The sequence below is a fragment of the Babylonia areolata genome, chromosome 12 (genome assembly GCF_041734735.1).
Source record: "Babylonia areolata isolate BAREFJ2019XMU chromosome 12, ASM4173473v1, whole genome shotgun sequence".
Classification (NCBI taxonomy): domain Eukaryota; kingdom Metazoa; phylum Mollusca; class Gastropoda; order Neogastropoda; family Buccinidae; genus Babylonia; species Babylonia areolata.
This window is the reverse complement of record NC_134887.1, coordinates 39,420,378-39,437,137: the sequence shown is the minus strand read 5'-3', so window position 1 is coordinate 39,437,137 and position 16,760 is coordinate 39,420,378. Positions and strand designations below refer to the sequence as shown.

At 44.7% G+C, this 16,760-nt stretch overlaps 1 protein-coding gene across 1 annotated transcript in view; it reads right to left on the bottom strand.

Annotated features, from left to right (window-relative positions):
• Positions 1-4,599: 4,599 nt before the first annotated feature.
• LOC143288610 (leucine-rich repeat-containing protein 14-like) overlaps positions 4,600-16,760 on the bottom strand; it is a 34,718-nt gene continuing 22,557 nt past the window's right edge. The window contains exons 4-9 of the mRNA XM_076597266.1: positions 16,150-16,366; positions 15,208-15,309; positions 12,108-12,200; positions 11,112-11,281; positions 8,764-9,087; positions 4,600-5,257 (exon numbers count right to left, since the gene is read on the bottom strand). Coding sequence (XP_076453381.1) covers positions 4,841-5,257; positions 8,764-9,087; positions 11,112-11,281; positions 12,108-12,200; positions 15,208-15,309; positions 16,150-16,366 — 1,323 coding nt within the window. The 3' untranslated portion in view covers positions 4,600-4,840. The remainder of the gene's footprint in view (positions 5,258-8,763; positions 9,088-11,111; positions 11,282-12,107; positions 12,201-15,207; positions 15,310-16,149; positions 16,367-16,760) is intronic.

Sequence of the window (16,760 nt, the reverse complement as noted above, 5' to 3'; positions counted from 1 at the left end):
CAGCATGTATGTGGCTAAGAACAGTATAAAGAATTAAATACAATTATATACAAAAATATTATTACAATCTCGTGGTCTTTGCATAATGTAAGTAAACTGTGTTTACTTTCGAAAAAAAAAGTGGGGGTGGGGAGGAAGGGGGGTGGCGGATGAGAATGGGCAATCATTGGTTTTTACATAATTATTAGACATTTTTATTCACAACACATAGATGAATCAAAAGCACACGCGTGCTCGCGTACACACACACACACACTCGCGTACAAAATAGGCTTCGCATGCATGCACTTATATGTACGTACACACATACAAATACAATACCGAATTCTTAAGACTAGTTTTTGTTCAGACTGGGTTTTCATCTACATCTCGTTTTGTCCAGCAGCTCGCGAAACGACATATAGCGTACTCTGATCCGCGGCGCTTGCCGAAGGCTTGTTTCCCTTTACTGCTTTGCTTTTGCGCGCGCGCTTGTGTGTGTGTGTGTGTTGTGTGTGTGAGAGAGAGAGAGAGTGTGTGTGTGTGTTGTGTGTGTGTGTGTGAGAGAGTGTGTGTGTGCGTTTGTCGGTGTGTGTGTGTGTGTCAGTGTGTGTGTGTGTGTGTGTGTGCGTGGCAGTGTGTGAGCGTACGTGCATTGTGTGTGTGTGTGTGTGTGCGTGTGTGTCGACTCGAGTAGTGTGTGTGTTGTGTGTGTGTGTGTGAGAGAGAGAGAGAGAGAGAGAGAGAGCGTACATGTGTGTGTGTGTGTGTGTGTGTGTGTGTGTGCCGAGAGTACGTGCATGCGTGCCGTGTGTCAGTGTGTGTGTGTGTGTGTGTGTGTGTGTGCGTGCGTGTTAGGGAGGCAGAGAAAGAGAGAGAGAGAGAACGGCGGGCAGAGAGAGCAGTGACGTATCCTTGCAAATCGACCTCTAAGCTATTATTGTCTCTCACCATAGATACAAGTCAGTTAATCTTATTACTAGCTGACAAGCACAACACATTGTCGGCCAGGCATCATCAACTCGGCGTCAGTTTTATCACCACTCATCCAATTTCGTGTGCATTAAGACTGACTGATGCACATACGTTTAAGTCTTCAGTCACAATACAATACAATACTTCTTCTTTGTTCGTGGGCTGCAACCCCCACGTTCACTCGTATGTACACGACGGAGTGGTGGGGCTTTTATGTGACAATACAATACTTCTTCTTCGTTCGTGGGCTGCAGCTCCCACATTCACTCACTCGTATGTACACGACAGGAGTGGGCTTTTACGTATATGACCGTTTTTAACCCCGCCATGCAGGCAGACATACTCCGTTTTCGGGGGTCAATACAATACAATACAATGCAATACACCAGTAACTGAAGAGAGCGACTGCAGTTACAACTACTCGCACTCCTTCCTGTAGCAGTCCTTTTTGACTCACTTGTGTAAACAAAGTGAGTCTATGTTTTAACCCGGTGTTCGGTTGTCTCTGTGTGTGTGTGTGTGTGTGTCTGTGTGTCCGTCGTAAACTTTAACACTGACATTTTCTCTGCACATACTTTGTCAGTTGACACCAAATTAGGCATAAAAATAGGAAAAATTCAGTTCTTTCCAGTCATCTTGTTTAAAACAATATTGCACCTCTGGGATGGGCACAAAAAACAAAACAAAAAAAATGAAGCCTAATTATATGCAAACGGCATTTACTGTTATATTTATATTTTTTGTATTCTCTAAACTTGGCACTTTGATCTGATATTCTGACCCAACAACAAGAGCAGTCATTATTATCATTTTTTGTTCAAACAGGAACTTCTTTTGCTAAGCATGGAAGTTTTATTTATTTTGCAAATGTTTTGGTGCAGATAGTAAAAAAGGGAAATTACTCTGTAATTAATGCTAGGGGACTTAATTCGCTTTAAAATGATCTTTCTCATCTTAAACATTACATTTTGAAATTATACTCAATACATAAAAAGTTTGGATTTTTTTAAAGTGTATCACAAGTGAGTCTTGAAGGCCTTGCCTCTCTTGTTTGTTTTTGTATTTGTATTTCTTTTTATCACAACAGATTTCTCTGTGTGAAATTCGGGCTGCTCTCCCCAGGGAGAGCGCGTCGCTATACTACAGCGCCACCCTTTTATATATATTTTTTGTTGTTGTTGTTGTTTGGGTTTTTTTGTATTTTTTCCTGCGTGCAGTTTTATTTGTTTTTCCTATCGAAGTGGATTTTTCTACAGAATTTTGCCAGGAACAACCCTTTTGTTGCCGTGGGTTCTTTTACGTGCGCTGCACACGGGACCTCGGTTTATCGTCTCATCCGAATGACTAGCGTCCAGACCACCACTCAAGGTCTAGTGGAGGGGGAGAAAATTTGGTGTGAGTTACGTCTCTAGCGCCGGTGGACAAGAGCTGAGTGGAGAATAGCTACCCGGGCAGGACCCGTCAGTCCATACCCAGCCACTGCGCAGCGGCAACCATACACGACGACTGAAGTGAGAAGTGGCGGCCCGGCGACGACGCTGGCGACTGAGGAAGGACTCAGAAGGAAGTCGATGCTGTTGTTCTCAGACTATCAACTCGGACGAGTTTGACTTTAACTCACTCAGTACGGCCAGTCCTCTCTTCTCCTCTACACAGACCCCTCGGATGTCCAGTGGGTGTCTCAATGACCCAACCTTTAGCTTCCGTCGTCAGAACTGTGGTATTCTTTGTCAACATTCACGTCTTCAGTATAAGAGCCTTCCGCTTGCAATATTTTGATGATGGTAACTGGGGTGAAACGCTGTTAACGTCGTCTCTTTCGCCGTTCGTATGGAGAGAGTTAAAGTCCTGAAAAGCAGTTGCTTTGCTCGGACGGAAGAGTCTAGTATGGTCGTAACCCAATACTAAATGTGTGTGGTATGGAACTGACCGCCAATGGCGTAGTTCGGTCGACGTAGGCATTTAGTCACGTGTAACTGTCAAAAAAGTTAGAACCAAGCAATGCAACCGGCACCTGGGCACACACACACACACACACACACACACACACACACAAACAAAGACAGAAAGATAAATAAAATAGAATAAAATAAAATAAAACATTTTTTTAAATGCTGAGAGCGTCTATGCCCTGGGGGAAAGCGTTGACCTTGGTCATCCCATCCAGGCCATCAGCCAGCCATCAAACCCAACCATTCCGAGATGTCCTCTCAGGCCCAAGAACCTATAACCGGACGCTTGAAGCAGTCATGCGGTGAGCCTCAGGATGGTTCGATCCACCTATGATCATACGTCCCATGTCTTAGGCCGCAGTCCGTCGCCACCACCGCCGCTCCGGCCCTGAGATGTTGTTCCTCAGCTGTGTCAGTCAGGAGGGTCTCGATGACCGTTCGTGGCACCGTCTCTCGTGCATTGCCCCCTACCTCTTCTTCTTCTTCTGCGTTCGTGGGCTGCAACTCCCACGTTCACTCGTATGCACACGAGTGGGTTTTTACGTGTATGACCGTTTTTACCCCGCCATGTAGGCAGCCATATTCCGTTTTCGGGGGTGTGCATGCTGGGTATGTTCTTGTTTCCATAACCCACCGAACGCTGACATGGATTACAGGATCTTTAACGTGCGTATTTGATCTTCTGCTTGCATATACACACGAAGGGGCTTCAGGCACTAGCAGGTCTGCACATACGTTGACCTGTGAGATCGTAAAAATCTCCACCCTTTACCCACCAGGCGCCGTCACCGTGATTCGAACCCGGGACCCTCAGATTGACAGTCCAACGCTTTAACCACTCGGCTATTGCTCCCGTCGCCCCCTACCTCAGGTTCATGTATTTTGTAATCTTGGTTTTGTCAGTACGAAGCACTGTGCAATTCCACACACCCCCATGCACCCCCTTTCCCCCCATTATTCTACAGGGGAGGTCATCTTTGCTTGGCTGTATTACGGAAGTGGAAGTCAACGTAAAACTTGATGGCAACTAAAAAAAAAAAAAAAAGATAAACAAATAATAAGAAGAAGAAAGAAAGAAAAAAAAGTCTGGTCTCTGTAGGCCCCACACAGGAGACAAACATCACACTGACTTCGCTAAAGTGTGTCTTCGGCAATATCCAGACACAGATAAACACTGACATCACGATGTTTGTGTCAACAGTCAGCAGTTAAAGCTCACCTTTGATCAGTGCAGCACTGACAGCCTGCATCTTTCCCTTCCGCCAAACCTTCATCTCAAAAGTCCCACAAGGGATTCTGAGTTGGTGCCTACATGCACTGCCCTCCAGTGATTTTCAGACACAGATATACACTGACATCACGATGTTTGTGTCATCAGTATCAGTATTAGTAGCTCAAGGAGGCGTCACTGCGTTCGGGCAAATCCATATACGCTACACCACATCTGCCAAGCAGATGCCTGACCAGCAGCGTAACCCAACGTGTTTAGTCAGGCCTTGAGAAAAAAAAAGTAAAATAAAATAAATAAATTTTAAAAAATAATAATAAAAATAAAAATAAATAAATAAATAAATAAAACAAAATAAAATAATAAAATAAAATAACAAAACAAAACAAAACAAAAATAAATAAATAAATAAATGAAATAAAAATAAATAAGTAAATAAATGAATAGTAGATAATTTTTTTTTTAAATGTCATCAGTTAGCAGTCAAAGCTCACACATGATGCAGCACTGACAGCCCTCATCTTTCCATTTCCGCCAAAACCTTCTTCAGTCTCAAAGGTCCCACAAGGGGTTCGTAGTGCCTGTGCACTGCCCTCCGATGATGCATAAATCACTCACACACACACACACACACACACACACACACACACACACACACAAATAATATCACACAAAAAAAGCTATAAAAAAAAAATAATAATAAACATCACTCTAGCTCGATATCAGGCCTGCCTAGCTGCACCAGAATGTCCGTGCACATCGCCTCGACCGTCTCGCGGTTCAGCGCGCGCTGGGAGATCTGGCTGCCCGGAAACGCGTAGGCCTCTGGGAGCAGGATGCAGCGCTGCAGGGTGGGGATGTCCGCGAGGTCCTCCAGAAGGCCCCTGAGCTCCGCCAGCGGGGGAGGGGTGAAGGACTGGGCCGCCAGGATCTTCAACGCCTGGCACTCTTTGCACTTGCGGACGACCTGCTGCACGGCGATGGCCGACAGGGAGGTGAAGGACACGGAGAAGCAGACGATGCTGCCGGCCATCTTGTGCAGCAGCGCCGCCACCAGGAGAGCCAGGGTCTGCAGGTTGTTCCGGCTCAGGTTCAGCTCGTGCAGCTCGGACACCTTGGGCCACTGCAGAAAAAAACCAAAAAAATTTTTTTTTTTTTTAAAGAGGGGGAGGGGAGGTTTTTTTTTGTGTGTGTGTGTGGGGGGGGGGGGGGGGGGGGCACAGTGGTTAAGACGCTTACTATGTGTCAGAACACTGTCCGTGAGATTCTGGGTTCATCGAATCCCAGTGTCCGTCGCCCTTCATCCCAAGTTTAACTGGAAAATCAAACTGAGAGTTTAGTCACTGATTCGGATGAGACGATAAACGTCGCCCTTCATCCCAAGTTTAACTGGAAAATCAAAGTGAGAGTTTAGTCACTGGTTCGGATGAGACGATAAACGTCGCCCTTCATCCCAAGTTTAACTGGAAAATCAAACTGAGAGTTTAGTCACTGATTCGGATGAGACGATAAACGTCGCCCTTCATCCCAAGTTTAACTGGAAAATCAAACTGAGAGTTTAGTCACTGATTCGGATGAGACGATAAACGTCGCCCTTCATCCCATGTTTAACTGGAAAATCAAACTGAGAGTTTAGTCACTGGTTCGGATGAGACGATAAACGTCGCCCTTCATCCCATGTTTAACTGGAAAATCAAACTGAGAGTTTAGTCACTGGTTCGGATGAGACGATAAACGTCGCCCTTCATCCCATGTTTAACTGGAAAATCAAACTGAGAGTTTAGTCACTGATTCGGATGAGACGATAAACGTCGCCCTTCATCCCAAGTTTAACTGGAAAATCAAACTGAGAGTTTAGTCACTGATTCGGATGAGACGATAAACGTCGCCCTTCATCCCATGTTTAACTGGAAAATCAAACTGAGAGTTTAGTCACTGGTTCGGATGAGACGATAAACCGAGGTCCCGTGTGTGCAGAATACCAACGCACTTTGCGTACCGAAAAAAAAAAAGCACCCCCCCCCCACCACCACCACCACCACCTCATGACAAGATGAGTGTTGTCCTCTGGACCAAATTCTTATTGAATAAATCCACTTTCTTAGGTACTCAATAACATATATGCACATGCACTCAAGATCTGACTCGGCAAAGCGCGTTGGGGGTGGGGGTGGGGGTGGGGGTATGTTCCGGCTCAGGCATCTTCGTAGCAGATGTTGTGTATCAGTATCAATATCAGTTTCAGTAGCTCAAGGTGTCACTGCGTTCGGTCAAATCGGCTATGTTTATAATTATATTCAAATAATGTTTCTTAATTCTTTGTTTTTACATCAAGAATACTAGTTATTGCCTGCAGTGTGTGGATGTATGTATAAAACGATGTATGTGATATTTTTTACATTTGTATCTTCGTAATATTTGTAGGGGCTGTTGTTGGCTTTTACAGTTATGGTCCCCATGTTGTTTACTTGTCTATGTTGTGGTAATGCACCTGACCAAATTTCTCCAATTGGAGATAATAAAGTTATTCTTATCTTATCTTATCCATATACGCTACACCACATCTGCCAAGCAGATGCCTGAACAGCAGCCGTAACCCAACGCGCTTAGTCAGGCCTTGAGAAAAAATAAAATAAAATAAAATAAAATAAAATAAAATAAAATAATAAAATAATAATAAAATAAAATTTAATGTTGTGTAGCGAACGTGGACTTATCCGAACGCAGTGACGCCCCCTTAATTAAGGAACTGGAACTGGAATTGACACAGAGTTACCGCAGGTCAGAATCAGTTTGAACCGACAGAATGTACGTAGACTGCATAATTACGAGGGTCATTCAATAAATAAGGTGAATTTTTCGGTATAAGGACTTCTAATACAGATAGAAGCTTACTTTTTTTATATTATTTTTGTTTTACTTCTTTTTCACATGGATTTAATTTGTTTTGCAGATTAAAAAAAACTTTGAGAGTTTTGGCGATTAACAAAGATGGCCGACCAAGAAGCATGCTCCAGGATTGAACAGCGGTCAGTTATCAAGTTTTTGGTTGCTGAAGGGTGCAAACCAGTTGAAATTCATAGGAGAATGTCAGCTGTGTATGGTGCCACATGTTTCAGCCGAAAAAATGTCTACAAGTGGGCTAAATTGTTTAAAGAAGGACGGAGCAGTGTTGAGGATGAAGACAGGCCTGGAAGGCCTACAGAAGTGAGGTCTCCTGAGGTGATCGAATCAGTCAATGACCTCATTCAGTCTGACAGAAGGGTGACAGTGGATGACATTGCAAGGACTTTGAGCTTATCTGTTGGGACAGCACACAAAATTGTCCATGATGACCTTGGCTACTCGAAGGTCGAGTTGTCCCAGCAGTGTCTCTGCCGCTATGAGAAGGATGGTGATGAGTTTCTGAAGAAGGTGGTCACATGTGACGAGACATGGGTTTGGCACTATGAGCCTGAGTCCAAACGGCAGTCCATGGAGTGGAAGCACGTAGGCTCTCCAGTGAAGAAGAAGTTCAAGTCCCAGCGGTCCACGAGGAAGGTGATGCTCACCGTTTTTTGGGGTATGCAAGGCCCAATCACCATTTCATTCCTTGAGAAAGGAAGCACTGTGAACAGTGCCAACTACTGTGAACTGCTGAGGCAGGTCAAGAAAGACATAAAGAACAAACGCAGGGGTCATCAGTCAGAAGGAGTCATCTTGCATCATGACAACGCAAGGCCTCACACAGCAGCCCGAACGGTGCAGACCATCAATGAGCTGGGCTGGGAACTGCTCCCTCATCCCCCTTACAGCCCAGACCTTGCCCCTTCAGACTTTCACCTGTTTGGTCCCTTGAAAGCGTTCACGAGAGGCACGAAGTTTGAAAGTGACGAAGTCAAAAGTGTTGTGAGCGACTGGCTGAGACATCAGTCCAAAGATTTTTACGCTGAGGGAATACGGAAGCTTGTGCACAGATGGGAAAAGTGTGTGACAGTGCTGGGAGACTACGTTGAAAAAAAAAGAAAAAAGTAAGCTTCTATCTGTATTAGAAGTCCTTATACCGAAAAATTCACCTTATTTATTGAATGACCCTCGTATAACCTTTGTGGAGTGGTGGCCCAGTGGTAATGCACCCGCCAAGGAAGCCGGAGTGTCCGCGGGTTTCAGTCCCGTAATATACTGTTGTGATAATAAAAAATAAAATAAAAAAGAAGAAGAAGAAAAAAAAAGAGTAATCCAATCCAATCCAATCCAACATAATACGATCCAATACAACACAATACAATACAACACAACACAACACAATACAATACAATACAACGCAATCCAATTCCATACAACACAATACAATACAACACAATACAACACAATCCAGTACAATACAATGCAAAACAACACAATACAACACAATCCAGTACAATACCATACAACACAATACAACACAACACAATACAACACAATCCAGTACAATACCATACAACACAATACAACACAACACAATACAACACAATCCAGTACAATACAATGCAATACAATACAACACAATACAACACAATCCAGTACAATACAATACAATACAACACAATACAACACAATCCAGTACAATACAATACAATACAACACAACACAACACAATAACACACCCACCTGCAGCAGAGCCTGAACGTCCACCTTGCCCAGGCGGCAGTCCCTCAGGCTGAGGTAGTCGATGCCCTGGTCCAGGTCCAGCAGGAGCTGGTCCAGGCAGTCCCGCAGGTTGCAGGACGCCAAGTTGACCCTCCGGAGCTGGCGGAGGCCTCGCAGGGTCTGGTTCAGCTCGTAGAGGGCGTTGGCGTGGAGGTTGACGTGCACCGTGTTGGGCAAGCTGAGGGCGCGGAGGGCCGGCAGCAGCAGCAGCGTCTCCAGAAGGCTGTCCCAGCGGCCCAGGTCCTTGCAGATGTCGGGGTCCTCGATCTCCAGGTGAGAGATGTACTGGAGAGGCGACAGGAGGAGGGAAGAAGAGGAGATGCAAGCTAAGTTTCAGTTTCACTTTCTCCGGGAGGCGTCACCGTGTTCGGACAAATCCATATACGCTACACCACATCTGCTAGGCAGATGTCTGACGGCAGCATAACCCAACGCGCTTAGTCAGGCCTTGAGTGCATGCCTATATATTTGTGTACCTATAGCAGTGGGTTTCTTTTTACATAATTTTGCCAGAGAACAATACTCTCGTTGCCATGGGTTCTATTTCAGTGCGCCATATGCGTGCTGCACACGGGACCTCTGTTTAGCGTCTCATCCGAAAGAATAGACGCCCTGCTTGATTTTCCAGTCAAACTTGGGAGAAAGGGTGAGAGCGGGATTCGAACCCACACCTTCACGGACTCTCTATATTGGCAGCCAAGCGTCTTAACCAGTTACATGCAAAGTAACACTGTAGAATCGCTTACAAATTAGGCCCAACAGTTCGGCTTACATCACAGATTGACATAGGCTTACAGTTGTCCTCCGGTTGAGAGATATCCTGGAGAGGCAAAGTGAGGGAAGAAGAAGGGATAACACAGATCAGGCCCAACGCCGCTCAGCTTGTATCACAGGTTGATGTAAGCTAACAGTTAGGCCAACAACAAAGTGAGAGCTGTATGATCAATGGTTTCTCCACTGTAATAGGCAGTCATTTACAGCCTGGGCCCGGTTGCACAACAAGCCGTTAGCGGTTACCTGTCCGCTAAACCCCTAACCTACTGCTAAAACTGATTGTTTTGCGGCAATTTAGCTTAACTCTCTCCATACGAACGGCGAAAGAGACGACGTTAACAGCGTTTCACCCCAATTACCATCATCAAAATATTGCAAGCGGAAGGCTCTTATACTGAAGAGGTGAATGATGACAAAGAATACCACAATTCTTACGACGGAAGCTAAAGGTTGGGTCATTAAAACACCCACCGGACATCCGAGGGGTCTGTGTAGAAGAGAAGAGAGGACTGGTCGTACTGAGTGAGTTAAACTTGCGTTGCACAAGCTCAGTTTTCACTACCTGTCAGTCAGTTTAGTGGTGAAACTTTAGAGGTTCTTTTGTGAAGGACTATGAAAGTAGGAGGCGAGGTTGCTATGGCTCTTAGTGCTCCGAACTTGGGTCGGTGGGGAACGGGGGAGGGGCTAGTTGGCCTTCGGGAACTATCACAACACCGACTGGCATAAAACCCTCTTGGTCGAGAGAGCCGGTGGGGATGTAACTTGGGCAAGACACTCTTCGCTGTAATCAAATTCTAGCCCAGATATTCAGGACAGCAGATGCCTCCTCTGCTGTTCTGGGGGTCATGGTCGGACATCACTGACTGTCATACATACAGATCAAAGTCGACGCAGATAGGCCAGATGATCTTGCATCTAAATAACTTTTTTTTTCATTTAGAGATAACATATAATACACTAGATTCTTTTTGAAAATCACAATTTGTCAAAAATTATCTTAGGGAAATATAAAATAGAGTAAAACAATGATCTGTGCTTTCAATGAAGGGACGACTTCAGATTCTACACTTTCAGGTTACCCTTTCCCCACCCCCTGCTCTCTCTCTCTCTCTCTCTCTCTCTCTCTCAGTGCCATTTCTCTCTCTCTCTCTCTCTCTCTCTCTCTCAATGCCATTTTTTCTCTCTCTCTCTCTCTCTCTCTCAGTGCCATCTCTCTCTCTCTCTCTCAATGCCATTCTCTCTCTCTCTGAATGCCATCTCTCTCTCTCTTAATGCCATTTCTCTCTCTCTCTCTCTCTCTCTCTCTCAATGCCATTTCTCTCTCTCTCCCTCTCTCTCTCTCTCTCTCTCTCTCTCTTAATGCCATTTCTCTCTCTCTCTCTCTCCCTCTCTCAATGCCATCTCTCTCTCTCTCTCTCTCTCTCTCTCACTCTCTCTATCTATCTATCTCTATCTCCTCCCACATCTCCAATCTCTCTGTCTCACAAAAGTAATGAAGACGTATTAATCTTACAAACAAACAAAAACGTACGTACCCGAGGATTCAGAATTCTGTGAATGACTGTCAGTGGCACAGACACGTCCGTGATTGGCTCCGTCCACACGCGCTGACAAGCGAACCGGAAGGGCGTCTCCGACTGCAGAGCTAAGCCAATGGGAACGTCGTCCAGCGTCACCTTGCAGTCGAAGATGATCGTGATTGGCCCTGCCGTGGAAAAAAATCCCAAAATATCCACTAATCAGCTTTCGACATTTTGTGTGGAGTGGATTGGAAGAAAGCTTTTAAATGGGAAATGAAACGGTAACTGTCGGGAGCTGCTGGCATTCCTTTAAAAAATATTAAAAAAATGACCACAGCCACGAAAAACTTGACTTTTAGGGCAGATCGCCAATATGTCGTTAATCTCACCACTACAACCCGTAACTAGTAGTAGTAGTAGCAGTAGTAGAAGTAGTAGTGGGATACGGACAAAACAAGCTTTGAAGCTTTTAAACAATCCCTTCTTTGTTTCATGACGTATTTTGGTAGAGATTTGGTCAAGGTTCAATACAATACAGTTCAATACAACAGATCTTTATTAATCCGACTGGAAATTACATGTGCATTCAAAGGCTCGTCACTCACACCAATCAGTCTGAAAGCCGGAAGTCGAGTCTAACATATATATGAGCATAGCAAAATTTTAACTCAAAAGTGAAAAGATTAAATTAACATATGAAAGTGATTCAAAAAAACAAACAGCTTGCTTTATTACACAGTAAGAGAAATCATAACAAGTATTATAAATAAAACTATAAAAGAAGCTATTTCCGGTAAAATAAATTATAACATGTATCTATTTAAAAAATATATATAACAAAAGAAGCGCTATTTCCGAAAAAGAGAAACGATATTCAAATTATAATTTTATTATTATAAATTCTTCAGTGGCATTTTGTGTAATAAAAAATATCACATTCTTGGATGCTATAACAGAGATATGTTCGAAAAGAAAAACAAAAAACACACTAAAAAAACAAAAAAAACTTACCAATGGTGTGGCCGTGCCTGACGTGCAGATCAATGTTGGCGTAGATACAGGTGATCTTGTTCACATAGCGCTGAACTTTGTCCTTGCTCACACCTGGCACAGCAGTCACTCAGTCAGCATCCATTGATTTTTACATGACAACAGCACCAGCATTATCATTTCTACATGGTGACAACAACTTGATGAGGAAGACGATAACGATGATGATAACGACTGGCAACAGCAAAAAAAAAAAAAAAAAAATCATCAGTATCATTATCGCCGTTATGTGTCATTATCATAATGGTCATATCATTGTGAAGAAGAAGGAGGAGGAGGAGAAGGAGGAGGAAGAGGAGAAGAAGAAGAAGAGGGAGGAGGAGGAGATGGAGAAGAAGAAGAGGAGGAGGAGGAGGAGGAGAAGAAGGAGGAGGAGAAGAAGAAGAGGAGGAGGAGGAGGAGAAGAAGAAGGAGGAGGAGGAGAAGGAGAACAAGAACAAGAAGGAGAAAAAAAAAAAGAAGATGAAGTGGAGGAGGAGAAAGAAGAAGGAAGAGGAAGAAGAAGGTATATCAGATAAAAAAAAAAAATTAAAGTCGAAAGGTTAAAAATCCAGTAGCCTTTTACAGGGCAGTGATTTCATACCCACTGTGTCTACAGCTAAGCGAAGGAATCCAGGGGCACAGTCCTCTCTCTCCTTCTGCTGGTTCTGAATTTGTATTTGTATTTCTTTTTATCACAACAGATATCTCTGTGTGAAATTCAGGCTGCTCTCTCTGCAGGGAGAGCGCGTCGCCACACTACAGCGCCACCCATTTTTTTAAAAATATTTTTTCCTGCATGCAGTTTTATTCGTTTTTCCTATCGAAGTGGATTTTTCTACAGAATTTTGCCAGGAACAACCCTTTTGTTGCCGTGGGTTCTTTTACGTGCGCTAAGTTAATGCTGCACACGGGACCTCGGTTTATCGTCTCATCCGAATGACTAGCGTCCAGACCACCACTCAAGGTCTAGTGGAGGGGGAAGAAAATATCGGCGGCTGAGCCGTGATTCGAACCAGCGCGCTCAGATTCTCTCGCTTCCCAGGCGGACGCGTTACCTCTAGGCCATCACTCCTTCCTTCTCGATCAGTCTAGTGTACCCTTTCACAACTGGGTGAAGTGCGGACATATCGGTGTAAAATACCTTCACCCCAAGCACATAATTCTCACCATGCCGAAACGGGGCTTCGAACCCTGGTCACTGGTGAACACTGGATCAGGAACCAACGCTTAACCGATTCTGATCACATCGCCTCCAGTTAAAAAGACAGGAAGGAAATGGTGATGATGATGGTGATGATGATTGGGGTGACAACAATGATGTCCATTGTGAGAACACTTGTAATCTGTGTGTGTGTGTGTGTGTGTGTGTGTGTGTGTGTGTGTGTGTGTGTGTGTGTGTGTGTGTGTGTGTCTCTGTTCTGTTATTCTCTTTTTACGTTGTGTGCCCAAGCTATGACGGAAGAAACGAAAGATATGTGTGTGTGTGTGTGTGTGTGTGTGTGTGTGTGTGTGTGTGTGTGTGTGTGTGTGTTTCTGTGCATATATATATATATATTTAATCCATTGTTTGATTTTCCCCCTCTCTTTTCTATTTCTATTCACACCATGCTTTGCTTTGATTTTTATTTAGTACTGTTTTCAATTTTTATTTAATATCGTGTAGTGTCAGCAGACCCTATTCAGGGCGGGGACTGGATGTTAAAAAAAACAAAAAACAAAAAAAACCCACTAGTGCTTATCTATTATCCGCGAAATAAAGATTTTTGTCTTGTATTTTCCTCTCTCTCTCTCTCTCTCTCTCTGTCTGTCTGTCTGTCCCTGTCTCTGTCTATATGACAGCTTACCTCTCTCTCTCTCTGTCTGTCTGTCCCGGTCTCTGTCTATATGACAGCTTACCGCTCTCTCTCTCTGTCTGTCTGTCCCTGTCTATATGACAGCTTACCTCTCTCTCTCTCTGTGTGTCTCTCTCTATGTCTGTCCCTGTCTCTGTCTATATGACAGCTTACCTCTCTCTCTCTCTCTCTCTGTCTGTCTGTCCCGGTCTCTGTCTATATGACAGCTTACCGCTCTCTCTCTCTGTCTGTCTGTCCCTGTCTATATGACAGCTTACCTCTCTCTCTCTCTCTCTGTCTCTCTCTATGTCTGTCCCTGTCTCTGTCTATATGACAGCTTACCTGTCTCGCTCTCTCTCTGTCTCTGTCTCTCTCTGTCTGTCTGTCTGTCTCTCTCTCTCTCTCTCTCTCTCTCTGTCTCTCTGTCTGTCCTTCACACGCCTCAACAAAGGCCACGCCACAAACCTATACATAAATAGGTGTGGAGTGATGGCCAAGAGGTAACGCGCCCGCCTAAGAAGCGAGATAATCTGAGCGCGCTGGTTCGAATCACGGCTCAGTCGACGGTATTTTCTCCCCCTCCACTAGACCTTGAGTGGTGGTCTGGACGCTAGTTATTCGGATGAGACGATAAACCGAGGTCCCATGTGCAGCATGCAATCTGCGTACGTAAAAGAACCCACGGCAACAAAAGGGTTGTTCCTGGCAAAATTCTGTAGAAAAATCCACTTCGAATTTGTGCTTTCCCTGGGGAGAGCAGCCTGAATTTCACACAGAGATATCTGTTGTGACTTCTTCTCCTTCTTCTTCTTCTGCGTTCGTGGGCTTCGATTCCCACGTTCACTCGTATATACGCGAGTGGGCTTTTTACGTGTATGACCGTTTTTACCCCGTCATGTAGGCAGCCATACTCCGCTTTCAGGGGTGTGCATGCTGGGTATGTTCTTGTTTCCATAACCCACCGAACGCTGACATGGATTACAGGATCTTTAACGTGCGTATTTAATCTTATGCTTGCGTATACACACGAAGGGGGTTCAGGCACTGGCAGGTCTGCACATATGTTGACCTGGGAGATCGTAAAAATCTCCACCCTTTACCCACCAGGCGCCGTCACCGTGATTCGAACCCGGACCCTCAGATCGAAAGTCCAACGCTTTAACCATTCGGCTATGGCGCCCGTCTCTGTTGTGACAAAAAACAAACAAACAAAAAACCCCACAGAAATACATATAGAACCTACCCACCCATGTTGTGACGAAGCAGACTGTGAATGTAGCCTGGCTGCCTGTCTCCCGGTTTCATCCACAGGATGGGCAGCCTGGCCAGCTCCCTGCACAGCTTGCGGTCTGCTCGCGACAGACAGGTCCACATGATCATGACGACATGTCAGCATAACCACTACACAAGTCAACATGGTCATGACAAGTCAACATGGTCATGACAAGTCAACATGGTCATGACAAGCGAGTCAACATGGTCATGACAAACAAGTCAACATGGTCATGACAAGTCAGCATAACCACTACACAAGTCAACATGGTCATGACAAACAAGTCGACATGATCAAGACAAAGTCGACGTGGTAATGACAAACAAGTCAACATGATCATGACAAACAAGTCAACATTGTCATGACAAACAAGTCAACATGGTCATGACAAGCGAGTCAACGTGGTCATGACAACAAGTCAACATGGTCATGACAAGCGAGTCAGCATAGTGATGACAAACAAGTCAGCATGATCATGACAAACAAGTCGACATGATCATGACAACAAGACAACACGGTCATGACAAACAAGTCAGCATGATCATGATAAGCAAGTCAGCATGACCATAACAAGCGAGTCAGCATAGTGATGACAAACAAGTCGATATGATCATGACAAAAAGTCAACATGGTCATGACAAACAAGTCAACATGGTCACAACAAACAAGTCGACATGATCATGACAAACAAGACAACATGATGTTGACAATAAGTCAACATGATGATACACACACTACCACCACCATCACCACCATACCCCACCACCACAACCACACACACACCACCACCACCACCACCATCACCCCTCACACACCCCCACCACACCCACCACACCTCCTCTATCCAACCCTTACGTCCCCCCCACATGCCCCCACCCCACAACACTTCCCCCCTCCCCACCACCCACCCACACACCTTGCTTAAAGCCGGCAAAGTTGATGAGCTTGAGGCGGGCGTGGGGCTTGAGGTTGAGCAGGCCCATCATGAAGGCGTCGCACAGGGACATGCCCCCGGGATGAGCGGCGTCGAAGGGCGTCGTCAGCTGCTGGCAGCGGCCCAGGTCCTCGGGGGGCAGCACGCTGCGCACGTGCAGCGCGGGGCTGGGCCAGGTGGACACCAGGTGGGACACTGTCTGGGGAAAGAGAAAGAAAGGAAGAGAGGAAGGTAGGAAGGAAGGAAGAGGGCGGTTTTTTTGTTTTGTTTGTTTGTTTTTTGTTGTTGTTGGTTTTTACTTGTTTTCTTTCAGTTCACAAGTACAGGGTGGTAAACAATCGCATACATTTGTCTTTTTTTTTTTTTTTTTTAAAGAAAAAACAACAACAAAAAACAAAACAAAAAACAAAAACATAAACAGAAAAAAAGGCTTTAAACAGTTGGGAGTATTTCATGAACGAGTGGAACTCGATTACACAAAATAGGCTAACATGCCGAATGGAGTTATAACACTTCGTTTTCAGCGGGAGATAGGCCTCGAGGATATGTTATTGCAAGGATTAATTAAAAAAAGAGAATAGATTTTTCTTTTT